Source organism: Salminus brasiliensis, chromosome 24 (genome assembly GCF_030463535.1).
Source record: "Salminus brasiliensis chromosome 24, fSalBra1.hap2, whole genome shotgun sequence".
Taxonomy (NCBI): Eukaryota; Metazoa; Chordata; class Actinopteri; order Characiformes; family Bryconidae; genus Salminus; species Salminus brasiliensis.
This window is the reverse complement of record NC_132901.1, coordinates 22,670,154-22,694,936: the sequence shown is the minus strand read 5'-3', so window position 1 is coordinate 22,694,936 and position 24,783 is coordinate 22,670,154. Positions and strand designations below refer to the sequence as shown.

The 24,783-nt window shown below is 43.5% G+C and overlaps 1 protein-coding gene across 1 annotated transcript in view; it reads left to right on the top strand.

Annotated features, from left to right (window-relative positions):
* tacr3a (tachykinin receptor 3a) overlaps positions 1–24,783 on the top strand; it is a 54,685-nt gene that overhangs the window by 1,805 nt on the left and 28,097 nt on the right. Inside the window, exons 2-3 of the mRNA XM_072669880.1 lie at positions 13,726–13,914; positions 14,503–14,653. Of these exons, the coding sequence (XP_072525981.1) occupies positions 13,726–13,914; positions 14,503–14,653 (340 nt within the window). The remainder of the gene's footprint in view (positions 1–13,725; positions 13,915–14,502; positions 14,654–24,783) is intronic.

The following is a 24,783-nucleotide window of genomic DNA, read 5'->3' as shown; positions in this document are numbered from 1 at the left end:
GCTTTCCTGTGAATAAAAACATGCCAGGCTTTATTTGCCACATGTAACCAGTAATCATTCATAGATAATGCAATTGTGGCTGTTGAAACAGTCCACTGGGTTCTGAGGCGTTTGCTTGGACCTGATCATTTATTATTCCTCTGTTCGCTTCAGAACCCGCCTTAATGCTGCCGTCACGACCCCAAGACCAAATAGGACTAATGAGCCAGTTCCACTGACAGCCGTACATGCTGCCGCCACCACGGTTTGGTCTGTAATCAAGAGCAGGTTCTCCTATTCAGCTGTGGTTCAGGTTCATCTGCATCTTCTCTGCCCATTACAAAAACAACATACCTGACTTCACAGAAGAAGAACCTCTTGGCTCTTGTTAAGAACCCTCTTAAAGTTTAAAGAGCTTTACACTATGTGAAAGGAACCAAACAGGGTTTCTCTGTGGCATCTCTATGAGAACGGTCTGGGCGTGGGTTTTAACATTCAAAGGAACGTGCATGATTGACAGCCCACCATCATTGGCCGACAGAATTTGTCAGCGTTACCATGGCGATGCTTTTTACTCTGAACTGTGGTTGTGATTTCACAGATCTTTAGAGTTTACTGAGGTTCTGATACCTGGAACCGTGTTACTGGGGGAGTCGCCTCTCCCGTCTGGCACCCATTGACTTCGTGCTTCTGTACTTCGGTGGCCGGCTACGCGCTGTGCTGGAGGGCCGGGGTATGAGTGGGTGGCAGGCAGGCGATCTGTATGGCTACGCTTCTGCGTCGGGACCTCCTGTCCGTCCCGGCACCCAGCCACTTATTTCCACTGTGAAGTGTAGAGGCGATGGGCGGCGGACATGAGGGACATCGGATCACGCAGGGTAGCCGCGACTTGGGGAGTGCTTTAGCTTGCCGGGATTAGCTGGCTTTAGCTGTTCAGGTTGCTGGACTCCAGACTCAAAGAGATGGAGGTGCCATGTTAGTCTTGTGATTGGTCAGGGGTATGCTGACGTAAACCTGACCCACTACTTTTAGGACCGCCCGGTTTTAGGAGAGCGATACTGGTGAAATACAGCAGACGTTCATTAGACTTTGAGGAGATTTAGGTTGCCAGTGGTAACGTCAACAAATGGGTTCTTCAAGGTTTCTGTAGTAAGAGAAGCTTAGGGTCAATTTAAGTCGTTCCTGTTGAAACCATTACATGATGTTATGGTTCTTGATCCTTTTAAAAAGGTTCTTTACACTACACTGAGAGTTGAGGGGATTCAGTGATACATGAAAAGCTGGTTTCGTCCAACGAGCCATTCTGTGTTTCAGTGTTGATTTAACACATAAGGACATCTGCCAGCCCTGCCTCAGTGGCCTTCTCCTCGTCACTGATGTACCCTCAGATAGCAGAAGACCTGAGGTAGTCTGGCTTCAAGGTTAGAACATGCTCCAGCCTCCAGGCTCTGTTCAGGGCCCTTTCATAGCACTGAATCCATGACGAAATGCACGGTTAGATGCTTCTGTACAGAAGTCTCTCTTTAAGTCAGATGTGGTTGATCAACCAAGACGTATTTGGTGCCCAAAGAGTCCGAAACCACAGTCGGAAGACTGATGTGGCTCTGTACAGATAGTAAGCAGCTATCTAAAATAGTATATTTTAAAATAGTATGTTCCTACTTATTTGGAAATCCAAACAGTGTGTTTTAACTGTTTCGGCTATCAGAATCGTATGTTGTACCTTATTAGGTCATCAAAATAGTATAATTACACTATTTTATTTACCTGTATCTCCCAGAATGCACAATTTGTATTACCATCTCTTGTGACATAGACTAGATATGCAATTTAAAGGTGTTTGCTACATGGTAAACTGTGGCATAACAATATAAATGTGAACGCTAACAACTGTGGAAAACTCTTCTGGTTGGTCACCCTTTACGCACCATCAGACCCCTGCAACTTATCCAGAATGCAGCGGCATTCTCAAAGCATTTTCAGTGTTCCTAAATTCAGCCATGTCTCTCCACTGCTGCGTTGTCTTCCCTGGCTTCCTGTAGCTGCTGCCTGCATCAGATTCAAAACCCTGACGCTGGTCTACAAAGCCAAGAACGGACCAGCCAGCCCCTCCATACTTGATGGCAATGGTCAAAAGCCGATCCGCACCAACAGCCCTTCCAGCTTCAAGTACGTCTCGGCTCGACCCGCCATCCCTCAAAATCCTCGGAAGACGAGCGTCCAGACTTTTTCTGTCCTGCAACGAAGTGGTGGAACGAGCTTCCCCTGGGTGTCCGAACAGCAGAGTCCAACGCTCGCTGTCTTCAAACCCAGACTGAAGACCCTCCTCTTCTGCGAGGACTTGGGTGAATAGCAGAGTGGTCTCCTTACTGACTTGTGTTTAATAGAGTCTAAACTTCTGTAGTAGTGTCTATCTTTAAATTATTAGTCTATTTAAACTAGCTGAGGTTTTTCTTGGGTAAATAGCAAAGCACTTTTGTAAGTCACTCTGGAGAAGAGCGTCTGTTAAATGCCTTAAATGTAAATGGAAAATGGAAAACAGCTCCAGTCAGCTTATCTAACGGAGACGGATGGTCATGTAAGAAATGGCCTACTAACAACTGGAATCAGGCATGCTAATTAGTAGAGTATAAGCTTCGATTCCTCTTTAGCACTTTAGTTTTGTGGCTCCAGTGTGAAACTAAAGACATAGACATGGGTCACAAAACACATTTTTGACCGTTTTTCACTTAACTGTCCCTTTAAATTAGCCGGGGGACATGTGTCCACTCTCCGTAGATCTCTTTGCCCCCCTCTGACATCCTGAGCTTCCATATAGTCCTCATGTCTTCTTCCACACCCCGCTGTCCACTTCTTTTGTTAGCTCTTATTCAGACAGCTGGGGGTCTTTTGAGTCCTAGTTGGTTTTCTCGTCCACTAGAAGAGGGAAGAACACTACACCATTACAGTCATGTGCAACAGTTAGGACACTTCATGGAAACCTTGGTCTTTTTAACATATTTAACATTACACATTTTAGGATTGTTGGAGACTGGTATGTCGGCCCGATCTGGTGATGATGGGTTGTTTAAAACGTAAATGATTTAGCGGACAGTGAAACAGGAGATCTTCTAAAACCCCATCCCAGACTCATCTGTATCTACACCCTTCACTCTAAAGGCCTCAGAGAGCTCTTTGGATCTGGCCATGGTGATCTTCACCCCTCACTTTAACAATCAAGAGCAAACCAAACCCAAGCTGTGTCCCAGAAATGTGCCCTTTTCACTATATAGTGCAGTACTTTTGGTTTTGCCATTATGTGGTGGTGTTCCAAGCTAAGACTCTATTAAACCCGTTTTAGGCACCAAAATAATTTGTCCACATGAGGAAAGGCATGTGTTCACAAGTGGTAAGAAGAATTTCTAATATCGGACTTCAATTTGTAAATTTTTTGGCCTGGACCTTTACTTCCACACTTTTAAAACAAAGAAAGAAGAGTCACATGTTTGGAAAGAGGTTTGTGAACGTGAAAAACCTTTTTAAGGTCTAAGTAAATTCTAAAAATTGAGAATCCTGACATCAGGTAAAAGTTTCGGACCAATTTAGGGTTTCTCCTAGAACCTTTTATATGATGTGCAGACTCTTTTAAGCCAGGGGTCTCAAGCTACCGGCCCACAGTCCACAGCCGACACTAGAGGCAGTTTCATACAATCCTTCATGTAGGAAAAATAAAATAAAATAAAGAATTGTACTATAAATGTCAGATTTTTTAATCGTTTTATTTTTATTTTTATGTTTTTTAAACCCATTTTAAGCACCAAAACAATGCATCCACATGAGTAAAGGCATGTATGCACAGGAAATATGAAGAATTACCAAATCTGACTATAATTTTTCAGGTTTAGGGTCGGAGTATCTCTTCACACCGCACTCCAGGTCTCATTGTTGTCTCATAATAAATTAAGCTGCGCTTTATCTGAATATTTTGATTTAAAATATGGGTATTATCACATATTCAAGTGCCTGAAAAGGTGAATATAAGAAAATGTGCAATACCCTTATAGACTCCAGAGGGTTAATACTTCATAAAAGCACTTGGTGAGAGTGTGTGCCGATGCAGGCACTTAGGGTTCTAACTTAGTGGGGATCGACAACGTACAGGACATTCATTGTACACAAAGTACTGGAAACTGCATGTCAGACGGGAGTTGAATGGTCTATTGATAGCACCCGTAATGACTGCAAGAACGGTTATTGAGCTGGCTGGACATGCATGATGGTTGAGTGACCAGCTAATACAGACACCACTCCGTCAGACCGCACAGCAGTCGATGGCTTTTGACGACGGGCTATTTTTTGCGCTTTGTTTAGTTGTTTTTTTTTCAGCGCATGGCAGGCTTAGCCAAGCGGAGAGAGCGCTAAGCCCCGAGCCCACCCTCTGTCAGCCTGCCACCCAGAGTTAAAGCGAAGCCAGACTGTCAACAAACAAATAAACAGACAAACCGAGCAGACAAGCTGACTTCTTCGAAGCAGTGGTCAGCTCAGCGTGATGTCTGCACTCCTAAGAATAAAGGTTCCTCAGTGGTTCTTGGCCTGGACCTTTGATTCCACAATCTTAAAACAAACAAAGAAGAGTCACAAGGGCTCTTTGAGCAATGCCCCGGAGGAGAACCATGTTTGGAAAGGTGGTAAGGTGTAAGGAAATTCTGAAAATAGTACTTGATGAGACCCTTGACATCAGGTAAAAGTTTCAGAGCAATTTAGGGTTCTTCCTACAACCTTTTATGTGCAGACTCTTTAAACCAGGGGTCTCAAACTACCAGCCCACAGTCCACAGCCAACCCTAGAGGCAGTTTCATACAATCCTTCATGTAAGAAAAAAACGTCTTAATTTCAATAAAAAAAAGTAAATGTATTTTATCAGATTTGTATCTTTTAATTGCTTTATTTTTCATTTTAAAACTAATTAATTAACAATTAATTCATAATTAATATTTTGTTTCTAGTTCAGCAGCAAACACTGCTTTGAGTGTGTGCTTTGAGCACTTCACCAGGCAACTAGGCAAGTAGCGGGCCGAACCCAGCCTGTGGTCAGCACGTCTTACGCCACGCACAGGTGCTGGCTCACCGTTCACATCTCAAAAAGCATCGCTTTGGCCAAATCTTAAGCACCATTACACACTAAACACGCAGATCAGTACGCCAGTCAAGCTATGTGGTGAGAAAGATCATCTGGAAAGCAGGGAATCCGCATAGAGGGCCAGACTGCAGGCTTCAGGCTGCTCATATCCTGTGCCCAGAAAGGCAAGTTTATTTAGAGTAAAGGTAAAGGTGCACATATTTGTCACTGTACAGTGTACAGCAAAATGTGTCCTCCACATTTAACCCATCTGGTAGTGAACACACACACACAGCAGTGGGCAGTCAACTCCAGCGCCCGGAGAGCAGAGAGGGTAAAGGGCCTTGCTCAAGGGCCCAACGGTGGCAGCTTGCCGAGCTCAGGAATCAAACCCACAACCCTGTTATCAATATCCTGGCGCTCTAACCGCTGAGCCACCACTGTCTGACCACGGATACAGCGGTCGAGCAGTTCTAGGAAAGGTAGGTTACATGGTTAGGGATAGCCACTGATTTTTTAAGGGAGCTCGGAAAGCAGGTGATGTCACTTACCTGTGATGGCGGAGGGGAGGGGAGACTTGCACATATTGGCGACTCTCTGTGGCTTCAAGCTCAAGTCAAACACACATACAGACTACAGAACTGACCCTCACGCTTGTTGCACGGCATAGGGACAGTGTTTCACGTTGCGGAGTGGCCTCAGCTTTACTAGTTCTCCCTAGGCAATTAGTTAGGCAGCTAGTTAGCAAGTCAGATAAGCAGCTGCGATTAGCTTTGATTTGTACCAAGAGCAATAAATGACCAATTTAAGTGGACAGAAGAGCTGCTATCTTTATGTCCAGTGCACAGATTGTCCAGAAATACCACTAGGGACGTATTCCAGGAGCTGTGTAAGGTCATGGATCATGCATACTGGAAAGTTCATAGTGGAGAAGATATTTTTGTGCGGATATTGACTTCCAGAAAGACTCTTAAACAACTTTGACAGCTCCGGCCCCCCTTGGAGAACACTGCCTGGCTAGGGACCCCCAGGTTATTTGGGTCTGAGACCCCTGCTTTAAATGAAAACCTAAAAAGAAAAGCTATTCACACTAGCAGATATGCAAATTAAAATAACCCTTTATATTATGTAAAAGTTACCAATTTAGGGTTCTTCCTAGAACCTCGAGGCTAAAAAAAATGTGGATCACACTTGCAGATCGCAATTATAAAAAGAAAATGCCCCGAAGAACCAATCTGGATACCCTTTTTTGTTACGACTACAATACTAATCTTTAATTGGTATTTATTTAATTTGAATTATAAACTTTGAAAAAGGTTTATATCTTTATACATGGTGGCCCAGCAGTTACAGCACCGGGCTGTTGACGACAGGGTTGTAGGTTTAATACCCGGGCTTCGCAAACGGCCACTGTTCCTCCCTGCTCCATGGGCGCCGCAGCAATGGTTGTCAAAGCTCTGGGCGTGTGTCCTTACTGTCACTGTGTGTGTTTAATTGCTGGTGTGTTTGTGTGTGTTTACTGCACGGATGGGTTAAAGGCGAGGCCAAATCCCATCTGTGTCCAACACTAATGGTGAACACGGTTGTCTGTGTCGTGTCTTGATTTATGGTATGGTTCTCTAAAGAACGTATTTTAAAGTGGTTCTTCAGCTCTCTTAACAAAAAAAAAAGTTCCCACTTAAAAAAAAAACCCTCTACTTTTCCATTTTAAGATTTAAAAGGTTACCAGGCGAACAGCCATTAACGCCTTCAGATGATGCGTGGAGTTGTCATGGTTCTGAAGAGCCCATTCTGGCACACCTCTTATTTTTAATAATGTTGAGGCTGTTGCCAGTAGGCCAGCTGAGTAAAACACTTTCACTGGCAGTGGGATCCGGTCCAGCCACTTACATGAGCTGAATGTCGTCTCATGATTCATCTGTATTCATTCTTAGAAGATTGGGCGACTTCATTAATGCCCAAGTGCGAGCAGCCACTTATGAGCTTTTCTACTGAATGGATGTTCATCGCTGCAGCGTATTTATTATGCAGTCAGGTCTAATTAGTGGAAAATATGCTAATAATCCTTGATTGTGTGGTGCTTGATTGGTACATTACCACATGCAGACAGGACCATAAGTCATTTTAGTCAATAAACAGTAGGGATGTCCTGATCAGGATATTTTGCCCCCCCCTTCTGATCTGAGTCACTTAGTGCTGAAGATCAGCCGATACTGATCTGACCTTTGTATTTTTATTAATATAATAATAAGAGCTTTAGTTTTAAATTACTTTTTTTTAAATAATGTTTTATAGTGTTTAATATCTTATAATCCAGTCTGACTCTCCTCCCTGACCAATCAGCTCCCAGCTCTTTTAAAACACTGCAGTCTAATCATGACCTGTGTGTGTGTGTGTTTGTGTGTGTAGTGGTACACACTCTGAACTGATATCTGTGGTTGTTGTGGGTCTACTGGTGTGTAATAGCTGGTTTATAGTGTGTGACTGAGTGCTGTGTGTGTGATTGAGATTTCTATAGCCTCCACTCGGTTCTGAATGGGTTCTTCAGTGCTGGTTTAAGAACAGAGAAAGGTGAGTGAGTGGTTCTGCGGTTCTCCCGCTGGTGAAACACAGCATTTCAGTGAGAGTTTTATAAAGGGTCAGATATTATGGTCTGTTTTCAGGTTCCACTGTAAAATAGCTCCACACTGCAGAACCTCAACTCCTTTATTTACCTTCTGAGAACGTCCGCACTGCTGCTGCAGCCAGCTGGGCTATAACGGCAGTTACTGGCGCCTTAAGGACGCTGACTAGCTCAGCTCAATAGTTCACGTTCTGAACACTGTGGTTAAAACAAATAATCTGAACGAGATTAGGATAAAAATAGCCGATACCTGGTCCTTTAAAATATGCCTGGATCGGCCCCAACTGTTACCTACTGGATTGGATTGGAAAACAGATTGGAAAACATCCCTAGAAAACAGCTCTTCCTAGATGTGGTTTAGTCCTGAGAAGCACTTACACTTTTGAGAAGAAGCATTCCTTAGTGGTTCTTGGCTTGAACAAATGGTTCTACGAAAAACCTTGAATTATTCTTGAACTCTTATTTGATTATTTGGAGGCTGTTCTTCACACCTATGCTATTTGTTTCTGAAGTAAAACACTGATTTAAGGGTTCTCCAGGGTAGTAAAAGCGGTTCTTCCATGACATTGCTACAAAGAACCATTCATTAGGTTTCTTTATTATCCTTTGTTTTCAGTTTTAGACTGTATTTTGGGAAGTGAAACATGTCTGAAGCTCCTCCTTATCCTCCCAATCTTATAAATCCCTTCTCTACCTTCCTTCCGAATCCCATGACAACGTTTCCACACTCCACCACCTCCTCTACTCCACCCTTTGACTCATAATGTCATATCTCAGTCCTAGCTCCATTTATCAAAGTGAGGTCTGATCTTCTAGCTCCCGAACTCCACCTCAAAGGTTCTCAAAGTTCCTTCCTCTAACAGGCAGTCCTCTCCTACATGATCAAAAGCTGATGCCATGGTTCAAAAGAAGGTCAAACCTGTTAATACAGGATGTAAAGTGAATGTAAATGTAATTTCTGAAAGTATGTAATTATGTAATTGCATTGAAATAGTGGAGAAAAAGGGCAGCAATAACCCCAGACCTCCAGACTTCTCTAGGGTTAAAGGAGCAACCAGCGTAGTCCGTTATTTATATAATTGTTGCAGCTAAGTGGTGGTCACATGACTAGTCACTCATCAGTTTTGGGTTATTGTGTTGTGGTTTGAATGCCATAAAAAGAAAGGCTATTTTCATGCCAGCCAACCTGCCTGGAGTCCTCGCAACTTGCCAGTGCTCAGCCGCTCATTCATTTTTAATGATTTTCTATTAAATCTTAATGGGGATTGCTACGTATCGATCCTTTAAAGTCAGAGACATACATGGACTTGTGTAAACGACGGTGTATAACGATGTCAGGGCAGTTACATCCACAAATGAGAAATGACAAGAAGCTAATCGAGGTTTAACTTTTTTTTTTATTTCTTTTTTCCTCCACTAGAAACTGCATGTCTTAAGCACATTTGTTGTTTGTGCTGCTGTTAGGCAGCAAATGTCAGCGGACTGGTGTAATTTCGCTGAAATGTTTGCCTAGCGCCGGCGTGTGTCGGCTCAGTTTAACCGGGAGAAGACGAGCGTGAATCAAATTTGCGGCGACGCCACTCTCTCCCGGACCGTGTTCCACTAAGTTAACGTTTAATCTTTTTGACAGAGATGGCGTTAGCTTCTTTTTTCGCAATAACACAGCTCTTATTCCTCTCCTCCCGCGCTAATACCTCATGTCAGCGTCTGTGGCGCTCTCCTACACCAAATAACACATCCGTTCAATCGGCATTGCTCAGGGAAGCTTATGAATCTTTAAGCAACTGTTCCATGTGCTGTGTTTCTGAAGGACGGCAAGGCCAGGTTCTCCGGAGAGATCAAGCGCTTCTTGATGCGATTGCTCTTCAAGGCTTTGATGTCAGGTAATTGTGTTATCCACCTTGGTAAGCACTTTCATGTAAGAATGGCTGCAAAATAAAGCAATAAAGCACATATCAGATCCGACCTTCTGCAGAGACACAGATACCGAGCGAAACAGATGCGGAAATTGAGATTGTGTGTGTTAGTGTTTGCTACATTTTCAGGGCATTTTCAAGTCCTGTTAGCTGCAATGTGAGGACCAACAAAACGGGCCCGATTTGTTGCAATCAGATGAAAGTGTAAATCCATTTCTTCTTGGTTTCTAAGGCTAAGATTAAGGTTTCGTTTAGATATAAAGGTAAAGGTGCACCTATTTGTCACTGTACAGCAAAATGTGTCCTCCGCATTGAACCAATCTGTGGTAGTGAACACACACACTAGTGAACTAGGGGCAGTGAGAACACACACACCCAGAGCGGTGGGCAGCCAACTCCAGCGCCCGGGGAACAGAGAGAGTAAAGGGCCTTGCTCAAGGGCCCAACGGTGGAGGCTTGCCAAGCCCGGGAATCAAACCCACAACCTTGTTATCGATAGAAGTATCGATGAAGTAGCTTAGCTGTGCTACCCAACATTCCAACAGGCTATTTAGCACCCCGGGGGCGGTCCCGGGCCGCGGCCCGCAGGCTTTCCTCAGGGCTTTTAAGATAATGTTCTGTTCATGTCACTATTCCCGTCAATGATCATGGATCATGATCATGGATGTTGACGGTCATGTTTCACGTTTCATGTCATGTGTTAGTTATGTGTTCTTTGTTTCATTGATTTGCGTCACCTGAGGCTGTGGTATTTAGGGAGCGAACGCTAACAGTCTCGTTGCCGAAAATTAATCGTCCTGAGCCAACCTGGTGTGTTGGCGTCTCGTATCTTTAGTCAAGTCAGATTTATTTGTATAGCTTTTTACAACTGTTGTCGTCACAAAGCAGCTTTACATAATTAGTACTTAATAAAGGACAGAGACAGAGTCACGCGTCTAGTTAGAGATTAATGAGGACGTCCGTGGGAGTCCTTCACGTTTCCAGTTCTACTTGGCTATTACCATTCAGGAACATACCAGGGTTCTGGTTTGTCCGTGGGTCGCCTCCTGGGTTCAGTGACTGATCTCACAGCTCCTTAGTCATGTCTAGTAAGTTGTGTTGCGCCTGACGACCGCGCCTGATGACCGCTGTTTATGTTATTCCCCGTTTATCCGCTGGCACGGCCAGTAGTTGGTTTCTAAGGCTGATTCTACCTCCCTGTTAAGTTTCCCCGTCTAAGCTTAGCTCCCTAGGTTTCCACCAGCCTCAGGTGAGTTTGTTGTTTTCGCCCACATTCCTTTGTCACATGTTTGTTTTGTTTCTCAGTTTGCCCTGTAACCGTTGCTGCCTTTACTAAATAAAATCTCTTGCATCGCACCGTCATTGTCTGACCTAGCCAGTCATGACATCTTCACAAAAGATCTTGAGGCACCAAATAACTTCTATCTGAAAGAAATCCAAAGGAAAAGATCTGTGTCTGTGGTTGAAGACGCCAAATTTGGTTGAACACCAACCCAAATGTCCATCGGTCAGCTCTTACCATCATGTTGAGGAGAAACCAACACCAGAACATCCCAACGCAGAGAAATGACTTGGTTAAAACAGATACTGAAATTTAATCTACAATGTGAGGACCAACAAAAACGGGTCTGATTTGATGCAATCAGATAAAAGCGTAAGATTAAGGTTAGGTTTAGGTTTAGGCTTAAAATTGTATTTTTAAACATAGGTGCCTACATAGTGTCACGGTCACACAAAAAATCTCCATAATATTAACTGTACAGGAGAAGTAAAAAAACTAGCTTTCAGTGTTGAAACATTTGATCAAGTCATGTTGGAGCAATTCTGTTGGTCCATTGATCATCACATGTAAATTTTTACATTTATGGCGTTTAGCTGACGCTCTTATCCAGAGCGACTTACAAGGTTACTCATATTACAGAGGTAGGCCAATGTAGTGTTAGGAGTCTTGGACAGTCACACAGACCGAGAATCAAACTTCAGTCTCCCACATGATCTGATAGCTCACTGGCAGGTAGTGGTGTTATCGGTCGCGATACACCAACCAACATTTTCACACAATGTAAAGAATGACTGACAGATTTAAATGCTGTCAAAAATGTTGTTCAAGTGAAATTCTCCTATTTGTCCAGTTATTGTGACACTCTCTAACTGAGCATAGTGTACTACTCACTGTATGTTTATTACCACAGGCATAATATGGTTGTATTATTAGTGGATCCACTGTAGCAAGTTCTACACAAGGTAAACAAAAGAATCCTATCCTATGAATTTGTGGAGATATGAGAAAATATAGACCTAACCTTATAGACCTTACTTAGGACCAACACAATATTAGACAGGTGGTCTATATGTGCTTGTGTCCACCATTCAGTAGTATGCAAAAATAATGTGAATGATGGACGGCGTAGGTTGCTCCTTTAGCCCTCAGAGGTCTAGAGTTATTACTGCTCTTTTGCCCTACAATTGAAAAGCAATTATGTCATTATGTAATTATACACTTACATAAATTGCATTTACGTCCAATTTAACAACTGTAGTAAGTACTTACAAATATCATCGGCTGAAAGAGTAGAATCCTTTAACAGTTTTGCACTTGCTTTTAAGAGCAAAACTGAGAAAGCATTCAGACTTAATGTACTTTTACGTGCATTCTTTATATATAATGAATCACACGAAAATGGTCTTCAAAATGGTGACTGTACAGGATAAGGAAAATTCTCTGAACGGAAGTCAGTTTTAAATAAGTGCTTATTACAGGTAATTTTGAGCCAATTTTCTATTGGTCCATTCATCCAGAATTCTTTACACAGTGTATAGAGCAGCTGCAGAGTTCGAACAGGGTTCAAATGTGTGTGTGTGTGTGTGTGTATATATATATATACACACATAGTGTGTGTGTGTATATCTCATGTCAGATATTCCTGTATAACCTTACGCCCTGAAATTGTAAAAACAAAACAAAAATAAAAACGTTAGTGTGTGTGTGATGTATGTCCACATGGACCCGGCTGTGAGATCTAATGCATACGGTATAACAGGCCTCTCTCTTAGGCTTTCTCAGTGCAAGGTCACTCAAAGTGTTCTGACTCCATGTGCCTCTAAATAACCTCGCCTGCCCTAGAAAAATAATTGACTGGCGAACTGCCTGCCCTCTGCTTACACCACGTCCCTGCACAACACAGAGGCTCATATCATTAGAGATGAGTGCTGTATAGAAAATCTTACTATATGCTTTCATCTCATGGGAAATATGTACTGAACCTATTGTTGCTTATAATCCACTTCATTAGGTTAGCAACATTAGGTTAGCTCCATTCGCCTAATTAAAGGATGCCACGTTCGCCCTCCTCTGATTCAGGGCTAAAAGATAAATAATGAAGGAAGGAAAACATATTCATTAATGCGTGCCAGGGGTAACTCAAATACAACTCTTTCTAATTACAGCTTCAACAGAGCGACTACTGCTTCGAGCTCAGGCTGTGTCTGACTTCAGTTCGCATTTCTCTCATTTTTTTACGACTTTTTAAAACTTTTTTTGGATCAGGATAAATAGTATTAATAATAAATAGCATTTATTGATAGACCAGCAACAACCAGCTTAGGCCATCTGAAACCAGCTACCAGCTAAAAGTAGTATTTAAGTGGATTTTGGATTTTTGTGATTTTGTGATGATTGTGAGTAGCTATACTCAGACTTACTATACTCAGCTAGACTTTTATGTGAGTTTGTATGCATGTAAAAATCAGATTATTATCATAATTATGTAATATCATATTGTTAGCAGTAGATACAGCACATACACATCCATGGAGAGTACATATCCATTAGCTCTTAGCCAAAGATGTTGGAAAGATAGTGGCAGTAACACCACTATTTACACTATATACATGCCTTATAATTCCACTGTTATTTAATGTTATTTGATTCATATTCTCTATAAATCCTACCTATTTATAAGTGTTTTTTTATTTTTTGGTCGATTGTGCATGTGTTTCTTGCAGGTAAAACCTGAGGACAAAGCTTGACAAAGCTTGATGCGTAAAACTGACAGTCCTGTTTTCTATGTATTGTAATTGAAAGAGTTCTGCTCTGTGTGTGTCCGCAGGTACATGGCTATTATTCACCCACTGAAGCCTCATCTGTCGGCCACAGCTACCAAAGTGGTGATTGTGTGTATCTGGGTGTTGGCCGTAGTGCTGGCCTTCCCCCTGTGTTTCTTCTCCACCATTAAAAAATTACCCAAAAGGACGGTGTGCTACGTGGCCTGGCCTAGACCCAGCGAGGACTCCTTCATGTGAGAATGTCTTAAATTTCATAATGTATAACAAGCCTTCTTATATCCTGTTCCTTTGTGTTGATTATGCCTTAATTATATATGAAGAACTCTTTAGCTTGATTAGGTTTGAACAAAACAGCAGTGCTCTGGCCAGAATTGCATTTTGTGGATGGAATCCCGAGCCATGCCGATTTGCCATCGGCATCCATAGTTGGAGAGAGCACAACTGGCCATGCTCTCCGGGTGGGTAGATGGCGCTCTCTCCCCTGATTACTTTTAAGCGATGATGGCCGGCACAGGCATCTTTTAGCTGGTGAAGTGGAGCTGGGCACTCAGTGCTTTCCTCTGAGCAGGTCATCTGCCCGGCAATGCCACTCCGGCGGCAGTTTGTAAAGAGGCTCCATCCACTGATCACTCCATCCACTGATACTCCAGCTTAAGTATTTACTATCTATATACTCCCACCCCTCTCGGGTTACCACCTTAATTATTTCCACCTTAAATCCCCACCTAAATGCTACTTAAGTCACTTTTAACTGATAATTATGCTAATTATAAATATTAGGCACCTGATAATTTGTCATCCATTCATTTCCTTTGGCGCAGGTATCATATCATAGTGACTGCATTGGTGTACCTGCTGCCCCTAGTGGTGATGGGGATTACCTACACTATAGTGGGGGTCACGCTGTGGGGAGGGGAGATCCCTGGAGACTCTTCAGACAACTACCACGGCCAGCTGCGCGCCAAGAGGAAGGTAAGCAGTCTGATGGTCACTTACTAATTTCTGAGAAACACTTACCTTATAGGTTTACAACATGCGTGTACAATTACAGACTGAAGGACATTTGACCATCATGCATTAGCCATCCTCTGTCTAGTTCGCCATTGTTTAGTTTCTGATCACAAGTCAGCTGTTGACCAGGCAACGTAATGTTGCTGGGGTTTTCCCTCAGCAGACATTTTCATAGCCTATAGGTCAGGAAAAATGACCTTGGGACCGAAAGGTTGCCCGTTTGATCCCCCAGACTGGCAGGAAGTAGGGGATGGACAGAGAGTGAAGGAACTGCCTTTTCTCCTCCTTTAATATTCATGGATGAGGTGCCCTTGAGCACCTTGGTCAATAGGGATCCTGTCGGCCACCCGGATGCTAAGGTGGCCAAAGCTCGGAGAGTGTGTGTTCACTGCCATGGATGGCTTAAAGGTGGAGGCTAAATTCCATTACGCTGCTGTGCAATGGCTATAAAAGCTGACCTCTAGGTTGAGAGTGGTCCACCACACCCAAAACCATCCTTCCAAGGGCGGCCTTGTGGTCAGAACCTGAACACTGGTGAAGGTATAGAGGATAACCAGCTATGTGGATGATCTTGACGATCTTCAGCAATCTTGCAGTTGGCTTCATTGAGAGCCTTGTTGTTTTGTCTTTGGCTTGAAATGACCATCTCAACTATACCTTCTCTGCTCTTCAAAGCTCTGCCTGGTCTGTTTTGTGTGAAGACCACTTGGTGTGTTCTCCTGAGGTTTCACCATCACTGGATTGTCAATAAGCAAACATCAGCACTGTGTTAGTAACTTCTCCCTATGGTGCCTATAATGCACACAAACACCCTTTGTTTCCATACATACAGTGCATGTATTTACTGTATGTACAAAGTAGCCTGCTGAATTACACGCCTAGTAAGCGCTAAGCTAATCGGGTTCTTTGACTCATAACAATAGTGGACGTTTTCGTATCGAAGGTTAAAAGAACCTGTACAGGTTCTATACCAACCAAAAGGCCATCGCAGAGCCATTCATCCAATAAAAGAACCTCTAAGGAACCTTCTATTTTTCAGAGTGCAGGCAAGCATGAAAATGAGACCTGTAGAGACGAGGAATCACATCGTGGTGCTTAAAGATGGCACCATGGCGGGTGTCTCTCTCTCTCTCATGTCTACATTTTGAGGTCATGCTCAGACTATCACTTCCTTCACTCTGAACACTTTTGACACGTTTTTCTGCAGTGGGAACGGGGGCCTGAGAGTGGTGGCCTTTCTGGGAAACCTTACCTGCACTCCTTAAGTGCTGTCCTGCTGAGGGAACCTGCACAAAGACACACACATACAGATCTACAGGAGAGAGCATGGCACGCAGATCAATAAAACAGGAGAGGAAGTCAAAAGCTGTGGCGAAAATGCCAAATGGAGATTTTTTTTTTTGGAGAGGTGCATGAGAAGGTAATTTGAAGAGCAGGGTTATGTGATAGATAGGTGTAGAATGGAGAGTAAAGGTGAATTCATGTCTTGAACATTTCTTCTCCCTTCTAAGCATCTCGATTTGAAAACAAAGTTTGAAACCATACATGTAATTAAACGCATGACGTTGTGTCAGTCATCTGTGCCTTTAATGGAATTGCCGAACATAACAGACCAGGCAGAGCTGTGAAGAGCCGAGAAGGTAGAGCTGAGATGGTCATTTCAAGCCAAAGGCAAAACAGCAAAGCTAGCCATCGGCAGCCGAGGCCTGAGTGAGCACAATTGGCCTTGCTTTCTCCTGGATGGGTAGATGGCGCTCTCTCTCCACGTCGCTGCTGTGCTGGTTGTCACTGGCGTCTGCAGGCTGGTGTGTTGGTTTCCCGGAGATGTTGCTTTGGCAGCAGTTCGAAAAATGAGAGGCCTGACTGTCCACGTGACAGAGGGGGCATGCGTTGGTCCGCCCTTACTAGTGTCGGGACATCAGGTGCAATGGGTTGGGTAATTGGCAGTCCAAATTGGGAAGAAAATGGTTTCGAAAAATGGTTTAGATAAAAATTTAAAACTAAAAAACCAAAAACTTAAAACATATACACACATGGTACCGTTAATGTCATTAAGGTTTGGACAAAAAATTAAACATCAGTATTCATCTCCTGATGTAGCACAAATGGAAGTGAATAGTTTTATAGACTCCCTTCCTAAATTCAAATTGAGGGCTCAAGAGGCTGCAGGTGGAAAAGTTCCTTAGCCCTCCGGAGCAGCAGAATGCCCTTCAAGGCAGCAGCAGGGATTCCCCTGGAGGCTAAGTGCGGAGGCAGAATCAGAAAGTGCCTTTCTTTACTGGATTCGTAAATAGGCAGTCTATAGATGCCAGGCTTCAGCGTGTTGGGAACCAGGTTAGAATGAGAATGTGAACCAGCTGGGGAGTTCTCAAGGCAGGGCCTAGGAACTCAAAAGCACTGGTAGACCTAAATGAGATGCGAACATAAATCACACACAGCAGCTTCATAGCCAAGTAATGTTGTGACACTGTGTGGCAGCTGGATCATTTCGCATTCAGACCTCAACACAATTGCAGCCAGATGGTCCTTTAAGTAAGACTGATGTGCTTTTAGCTACTTTCAAGAGGTATTTTCAGAGGCAGCCCATTAAAAAAAGGCTGTTTTTTGACGGCAGGCAGCCTGTAATCCCACCACTTCATTGCTTTTAACCAAGCGCTCTGCTTGTTGAGTGCGCTCAGATCTGTACGGCTTCTATTGCTTGAGAAGACCCGTCACGTTTATGAACCCACCTAGATGCACATACCTTTGCGCTGAAGGACAAGGCTAGAATCTGGGGTTATTGCCGCTCGGCTTCACACGGCTGTCGAGAAGCTTCATTCGGGCCTTAGTGTAATAAAGCCTTGGCAGGTCCAATATGCCCTCCGCTCTGCATATCCTACATCCACAATCAATGCAGGCTGCCACTCAGCTCTCAGGGCCTAGGCAGAAGTAATGTCTTTCATTACAGCTGCTGGAATTGCTGGAGCTCTTTGCTTCGATCCATGCTCCGCCTGGTGAGGCGCCTTGCTCCTTTCCTCTATTAAGAGCCAGTTAGGGACTCCGATATGTTTGTGTGTGTGTGTGTGTGTGTGTGTGTGTGTGTGTGTGTGTGTGTGTGTGTGTTTGTACGGAGCCAGGCAGGTCTCCAGTGGACCAAATGTCCCCACTTCCCCTCTTCCTTAGGGATAATTAAGAAGACTCAGAAGGGGGAACATCTTTCGCGGCCTTTGAAATAATCCTCAATTACAGCAAGAGACGTGTCCTCCCTCAGCGAGATTTGGAGGAGTGTGTAAAGATCTAAACATAGCCTAAGGAAGGGTTGGGTGTCTTTGGGTTTCTCTCTTTTGCTCTGGTTGAATTTTGACTCTGGACTTTATGGGAGGAAGGTACTGTGACTTTTTGCCCTTGATAAAATCTCTGCTAGTCTGGCTGTTGGTTGGTGTTTTGAGAACTTGATGACCAGAAGACATTAGGTGCCAGCATTTGGGAAGAGCATCAGACATCCCACCTCAGGAGACACCTGACTCCTCGGCACCCACACTGACAAATAAAGTGAAGATCATTGATCATCTGGTTAAATGGCACTCATCAAGGGGTAGGATCTACGTATTATACAGGAAATGAACAGTCAGTTTCTGGTATGCAGTGTCCAGAGAACCGAGAGAATAACATGGGATGTTTTCACACTTGTCCCAAATACAAGTCTGCACCCAGGACCAATTCTGGGCTTGTTTGGGGTAGGGGCTCATCATGGCTGGTTTGCTTCCGCACCATGGATCAGTTCTTAATGGCATTTCACCATGCAGGAATATCTGCAAATAAGCAGGCGTTATAGTAGGAGAAGGTTTTTCAGCCATGAGGGGGGTAAGTTGAGGCAGTCACGTGACACAATGAACCAACCAATCAAAGTCAGCTTAAAGCGAAGCCAAGACCACCTATTCCAGGTGGTCAGTTCTCATAAAAAAAGTTTTTAGGATAACTTGAAGCAGTCACATGATAAAATGAACCAATCACGCAACCCCACATGCGGCGTCCAGACCACTGATTTCAGGAGGGCCAGAGATCGGTTCTTTGGGCTGCCCCTGGGCTCTAAAACTGGACCAAAGCTTTCACACTGGACCAGATGTACCGGAGCAAGCGGACCTGGTGCTCTAGTGTCTATCTTTTGTTAGTAAATCTAACGTTAATGTCTGGCTAGCTGTGCTACTCTCTCATCCTGTAGGCTTAACGGTATTCTAGAATAAAAATAAAAACCTATGAGTTGAATATATGATGTGATAAACACTAGGTGTCCAAATGTTTGTGGACACCGCTTCTAATTAATGCATTCAGCTACTTTTTAGTCGCACCCACTTCTGACGTAGATGTTGGCTGAGTGTGTCGATGTGAGTATATGTCCAAATATTTGTGGACACCCCTTCTAATGAATGCATTCAGCTACTTTAACTTGCACCCATTGTTGGCACATATATGCAAATGCATGCACACACACACACACACACACACACACACACACACACACACACACACAGCTTGTCTAGTCCTTGTTGAGAAGTACTGCCAATAGAATAGGACAGATAAACCTATTGGCACCATGCTGCCTAATTCCAGGCGTGGGCTAGAGGGGTATTAAAGCCTGCCAGCTTTGAGCTGTGGAGCAGTGAAGAAACTGTGTTCTCTGGAATGATGGATGGTGGTGCTCCATCCAGTACTTTTGAAATGAGTTGGAAAGTTGAGGATGAGGTGGGGTGGTGATTATCCAACATCTACTGACCTCATAAAAACTCTTGTCACTGAGTGCAATCAAATCCTCACTGCAATGATCTAAAATCTAGTAGAAAGCCTTCCCAGGACAATAAAAAAACAGTGAGTAAAATGAGTTATTTGCCTAATGAGTCTCCTGACCTACTTACATACTGTTTTCATGGTTTTATACTAGCCGATTAGCTCACTGAAGCATTAGCTTCTGGTTCAGTGGCAATTTTCTCTCGCCTGCACTTCATGTAATGATAAACTTGCTCGTATGAGCCCTTGAGGCTGGAGAAGTAATTGAATTGGTGTTAAATTGGAGGCTCTTCAAACCCAGCTTGGATATCAACTGGTCTGGTGTTCACCCTATGGTGTAGCTTTCTGTAAAACCAACCACCACTTGGAAACAGTGTGCGATATCCCAGTACGTGTACCCATACATTCTGCATTCCAGAGACTGTATGGATGTGATTAATGGTCAGTACGCTATTTGGTCTGAGGTTTTCCATGTGGGAATGTCAAATCAATATCAGAAACCCCCTTGGGAATGTGTAGCACACATTCCTACATGATTACCGAGCACCAGCTCTCCCTCCAAGCTTTTCTAGCTAATTCCATCATCAATGGAATAGCACCGCAGTTAAGCAGTAGGCTTGCTTTAGGGATTAGCACCTAAAGCGTGCTTTATTTGGAATGTACAAACCCAGTAAAGAGGCTAATTCCAGGCACTGGAAAGTGATCCACCGCTATCAGAGCTTTTCTCTAATGGGGAAGGATTAGCAAGCTCAGGCTTGATCTCACCTGAGGGCGGAGTTTGATGCATATTCACGAGTTTCAAATCAATCAGTTTGGAGGCAAATGAAGTTTTGTGGCCAACTGGGGCGGCTTGTGCCCACTTTGGGGTTTTTGAATGCTCTCCTTCTCTCATGAAACCATGTTTGCTGCCTGCACTTCTAATGCAAAGTTACCCAGGCTCCCCTGTCGTAGACTGTTACTAATTCCCAAACATAATGATGCAAAACGTAAGTGATTTGCTGGGGACTTGCTGGGGAAGTGTCTGGAGGCTTTTTTTTTTCTAACAGCGTAATTTAATATGCATTACACTGTTCCAGAAGTAATAAGCTCCACATTTGTATCCGGCGTGCATCTCTCAAGTTTTAACGGCGCTAATTTTTGTTCGGCAGTCTTCTGTGGGAGGAAAAAATTGACCATTTAGATTAGATATGTGCTCAAGGAAAAGTCTTAATGTAAATATGATGGCTTTATGAGTTAAGGGAGAAGTTATATCATGGTGTATTTTGGGAATGTGTGTGTGCATGTGCCTGTAAGTATGTCAATTGAATGAATGTGTGGCAAAATGTCCAAGGTCCCTGTTGAAAATCAATTTTCCATAGTGTGCTGTAGTGTGATAATTGCTGATTATATTCTGAGGACTGAATAATGAGACAAACAATGAAGCCGCCAGTGCTGGCAGTTTGTGCATGGAGGGAAAAAAACACATAACTTTATCTCAGTTTTGGCAGAAAGTTAGCACATATGCCGTCCTCTTAACCTTTCCGTAACAGCTTCTTTCTTAGTACTTTTTTATCACTGTTCTGCCTTACTGCAGTTAAGAGGCCCATATTCCATATTTCATGCTTTTTTCCCCACTGGGACAACTTCAGTCAGAATTCATTTTACATGGCCATTGTCCAATCTCGCTTCCTCCCTGAGAACTGAACTATTTGGTAACTCTGTCTTTTTATTTGAATAACTGTTTATGTGCTTTTTCTATTATTATCCACCCATACGTAACTCCCCCTAGCACGAGTACTAGCCTGCTCCAGACACTAGGAGGGTCTTATGAAGGACTAAATACATGTCTCATTTAAATTTACAGCATTTAACTGATGCTCATATCCAGAGCCACTTACAAGGTTTCTAATATTACAGTGGTGGGCCAATGTAGCGTTAGGAGTCTTGCCCAAGGACTCTAATAGGTGTAACACAGGATAGTCAGGATAGTCACCCACACTGGGAATCAAACCCCAGTCAGGCAGGTACTGGTGTTATCCGTTGCACCTCACCAACCCACAATACGTGCAAAGCCAGCCACTACCTCTTTTCAAACTGCCAGCGACATCAACACTCTTGGAGGAAAGCACCGCCTCCACCAGCTAATGCATGCCTGTGAGTGATGAGGGGAGAGAGAGCACCATCAACCCACCCAGAAAGAGCATGGCCAGCTGTGCTCTATCCGACTCCGGCCACTGATGGCAAAGCAGCATGGCTCGGGATTCAAACTCGCGACCTCCGGGCCGTAGTGGCAGGATTTATTGGTGGCCCTATGTTGTGCGTTATTCAGAAAGTGGGTCAGGTTAAAACACTCATCGCTGTCAGGCAAAAACCTTGAATCTCAAAAACGGCATCTTTACAGGAGAAGGAGAAAACCTTCATAGTCAAGTCAATAAAAAAGATTTTATTATTGAGTTATTTGGGTAATTTTGGAGCATTTCTATTGGTCCACTGATTATGAAATCCTGCCACTTAAGTAACAACTGCCAGATTCACATTATGTCAGAAAGTCAAAAATGACAAAAATTAAGATACAAGTTTTTGGTCAGACAGCACCGATATCTTCCACTGACAAATGAAGTGAAGATCATTGATCATCTGGTTAAATGGCACTCATCAAGGGGTAGGATCTACGTATTATACAGGAAATGAACAGTCAGTTTCTGGTATGCAGTGGTCAGTACCTACTAAAAGTGCTTCAAGGAAGGGCAACCAGTGAATCGGCCAAGGTCTTGTGGAGTCCATGGCTTTATTGCAGTGTTAGGCCGGTGTTTGCACACATGAATACACAGATCATAGCCTACAATAAATGTCTGTCATGCTGTTGTTGGCTGATTTCTAAAGCTTTCGAGCGCATTTATGTTTTTGGACATCTTAGAACAATATCTGTGGGTGTATATCGTCTCTGTTGTGAAGTGCTGAAATGGAACCATAATAATAAGCACTGCCTCCCAGTCAGCAGGCCTTTCAAGGGGAACACCCTATTACACTATCTACTGAAAGTGTAAAAAGACCAAACACTAAAGAGGGACATTCAGTGTTATCAACATGCGTAATCAACTCCTATTCCCCGCTGTGGGAGAGAGGTGTGCTTTCTGGGTCCGAGCCGCCTGTCGCTCCGCTTCATTTCTTCTCAATAAGCACTGGAAACCATTCTGAGACAACCTGTTGAAATGAACAAATCAATGCCTCATTATGCAGCCTCTGAGTTGTTTGTCCTCTCAAATCCCTGTGGATGGCTTTCCTTGAACCAGCTCTGCCCACGCTGAAAGCGGCGTCCACTTCACCGCTCGGAAAAAATCTGAATAAAAGCTGGGGGGATGTGCATGAAAATAGATCTGCACGATAAAATGATAACCAGGGTTATTTTGCTTGATATTTAAATCACAGCTGTTTAGAATTAGATGGCAGATTCATGAACCGATCATTTTTTGTACAGTGTAGCGTATTAAAGGGGTTGGTTTCAAGTCCATAGAGCCCATTGCCAGGTACGGACAAAAGTATTTGGACACATTATTTTTTTTGTTTCTTCTGAAATTTAAGGAGTTTATCCTGATTTTGTTGGAGTAACTGTCTCTACTGTCCAGGAAAAAAAGGCCCTCTACTAGATTTTGGAGTAGCATTACTGTTATGATTTGATTGCATTCAGTGACAAGAGCGTTAGTGAGGTCAGGATGCTGCAGAACCATCACCCCACCTCACCAACTCCCAACTCCTCCTAAAAGGATTGAATGAAGCACTGTCCATCATTCCACAGAGCACACTCCCACTGCTCCACAGCTCAATGGGGGCTTTATTTTATACCCCTCTAGACCACACCAGGTATTAGGCATGGTGCCCAATAGGTTCATGGTTATCTACTCCATAGAGCTCCTATTCTATTGGCAGTACTTCTCTACATGAACTATACAAGCTGTATGTGTGTGCATTTGCCAGTCTGTGTCAGCAATGGGGGCAGGTTGAAGTAGCAAAATGTATTAATTTGAAGGAGTGTCCACAAACATTTGGACATAGTGTGTGTGTATACAGCAGCTGTAACATTAGAACCACCTACCTAAAATGTTGTGTCGGCCCCCCTGGTGCCACCAAAACAGCTCTGACCCTTAGAGGGATGGGTTAGGGTTCACTAGTTCATGGTATTATGAGTTGTCCTTCCTTGTAACCCTTATGGTACTGACCCCTGCATGTGGGCATACCTCACAAGACCTGACCTAGTCGTCTAGCTGTCACAAATAGACCCTTGTCAAAATTTGCTCCGATCTCAGATCAAACGGTGGTGTTTATCTGTTCACCATCCCAATATAGGCCATCATCAAGTCATCAACTCACATAATCGTCATCAAGACGTTGGTCTTCCCAACATTGACCTCACAGAAGACTGAAAAGGTAGCTGTTGTAATGTTCTTTGGGCTAAATCAAGGAATCTCTCAATGATATAAGCCCTGAACTGACTGACCATGTATTCTACGGAAACATTCCACATACAGCCCCCACACACACTGCTTACACTGGCCACGTCCTGATCTGGGTCGCAGCACAGTTGTAAAGGTGATTTACCTCAGGGGGCTCCACAGCCTCAGCCTGACCCAACATAATCAAACACTCTTCTAAATGACCTCTGGGCAGTGTTGCCTGTAGGCTCACGAGTAGTTGCAAGCTTATATAATCTCTGGGGATGTGAGTCACTGCCTCAGCCAAAAATCCAATTACACTTATCATAATGTCACATAGGATGTCATAATACAATATGTGCATACTGATTTGTTTTGCGGAGAAATTATGTAAGGTGATCTAAGGCCTGTTTCACATGTACTGCATCATCTGCGGTCTCTGCAGGGAGTGAGCCGCATGGAGGGTCATTTTAGGGCCTGGGTTAACCAAGGCAGCCGAGCCAGCAGCGTTAGTGGACACCCTTTCGAATTATTGCCGTCCCTGTGGAGAAGTACTGCCAATAGAATAGGACTCTCTGGAGTAGATAAACATGAGTTGAGGGGATGATGAGTTGAGGGGATGATGAGGTGGGTTGGTGATCATCCAACATCCTGGCCTCACTAAGGCGCTTGTCTCTGAATGCAATCAAAACCGTAGAGACAGTTACACCAACAAAAGCAGGATAAACTCTTTTTAATACCCTTAAACAGGTGTCCCAATACTTTTGTTCAGATTCTACATAGTGTATAGATATAGCTAATCTTCTTAGTTATCGGTACAAAACTCAATAATAACAGTGTTGCCATGGTTACAGTGTTAATATCAGCACAAAACAAAACACAACACACCTAGGCAGGACTTTAACCAAGTACAAAAAC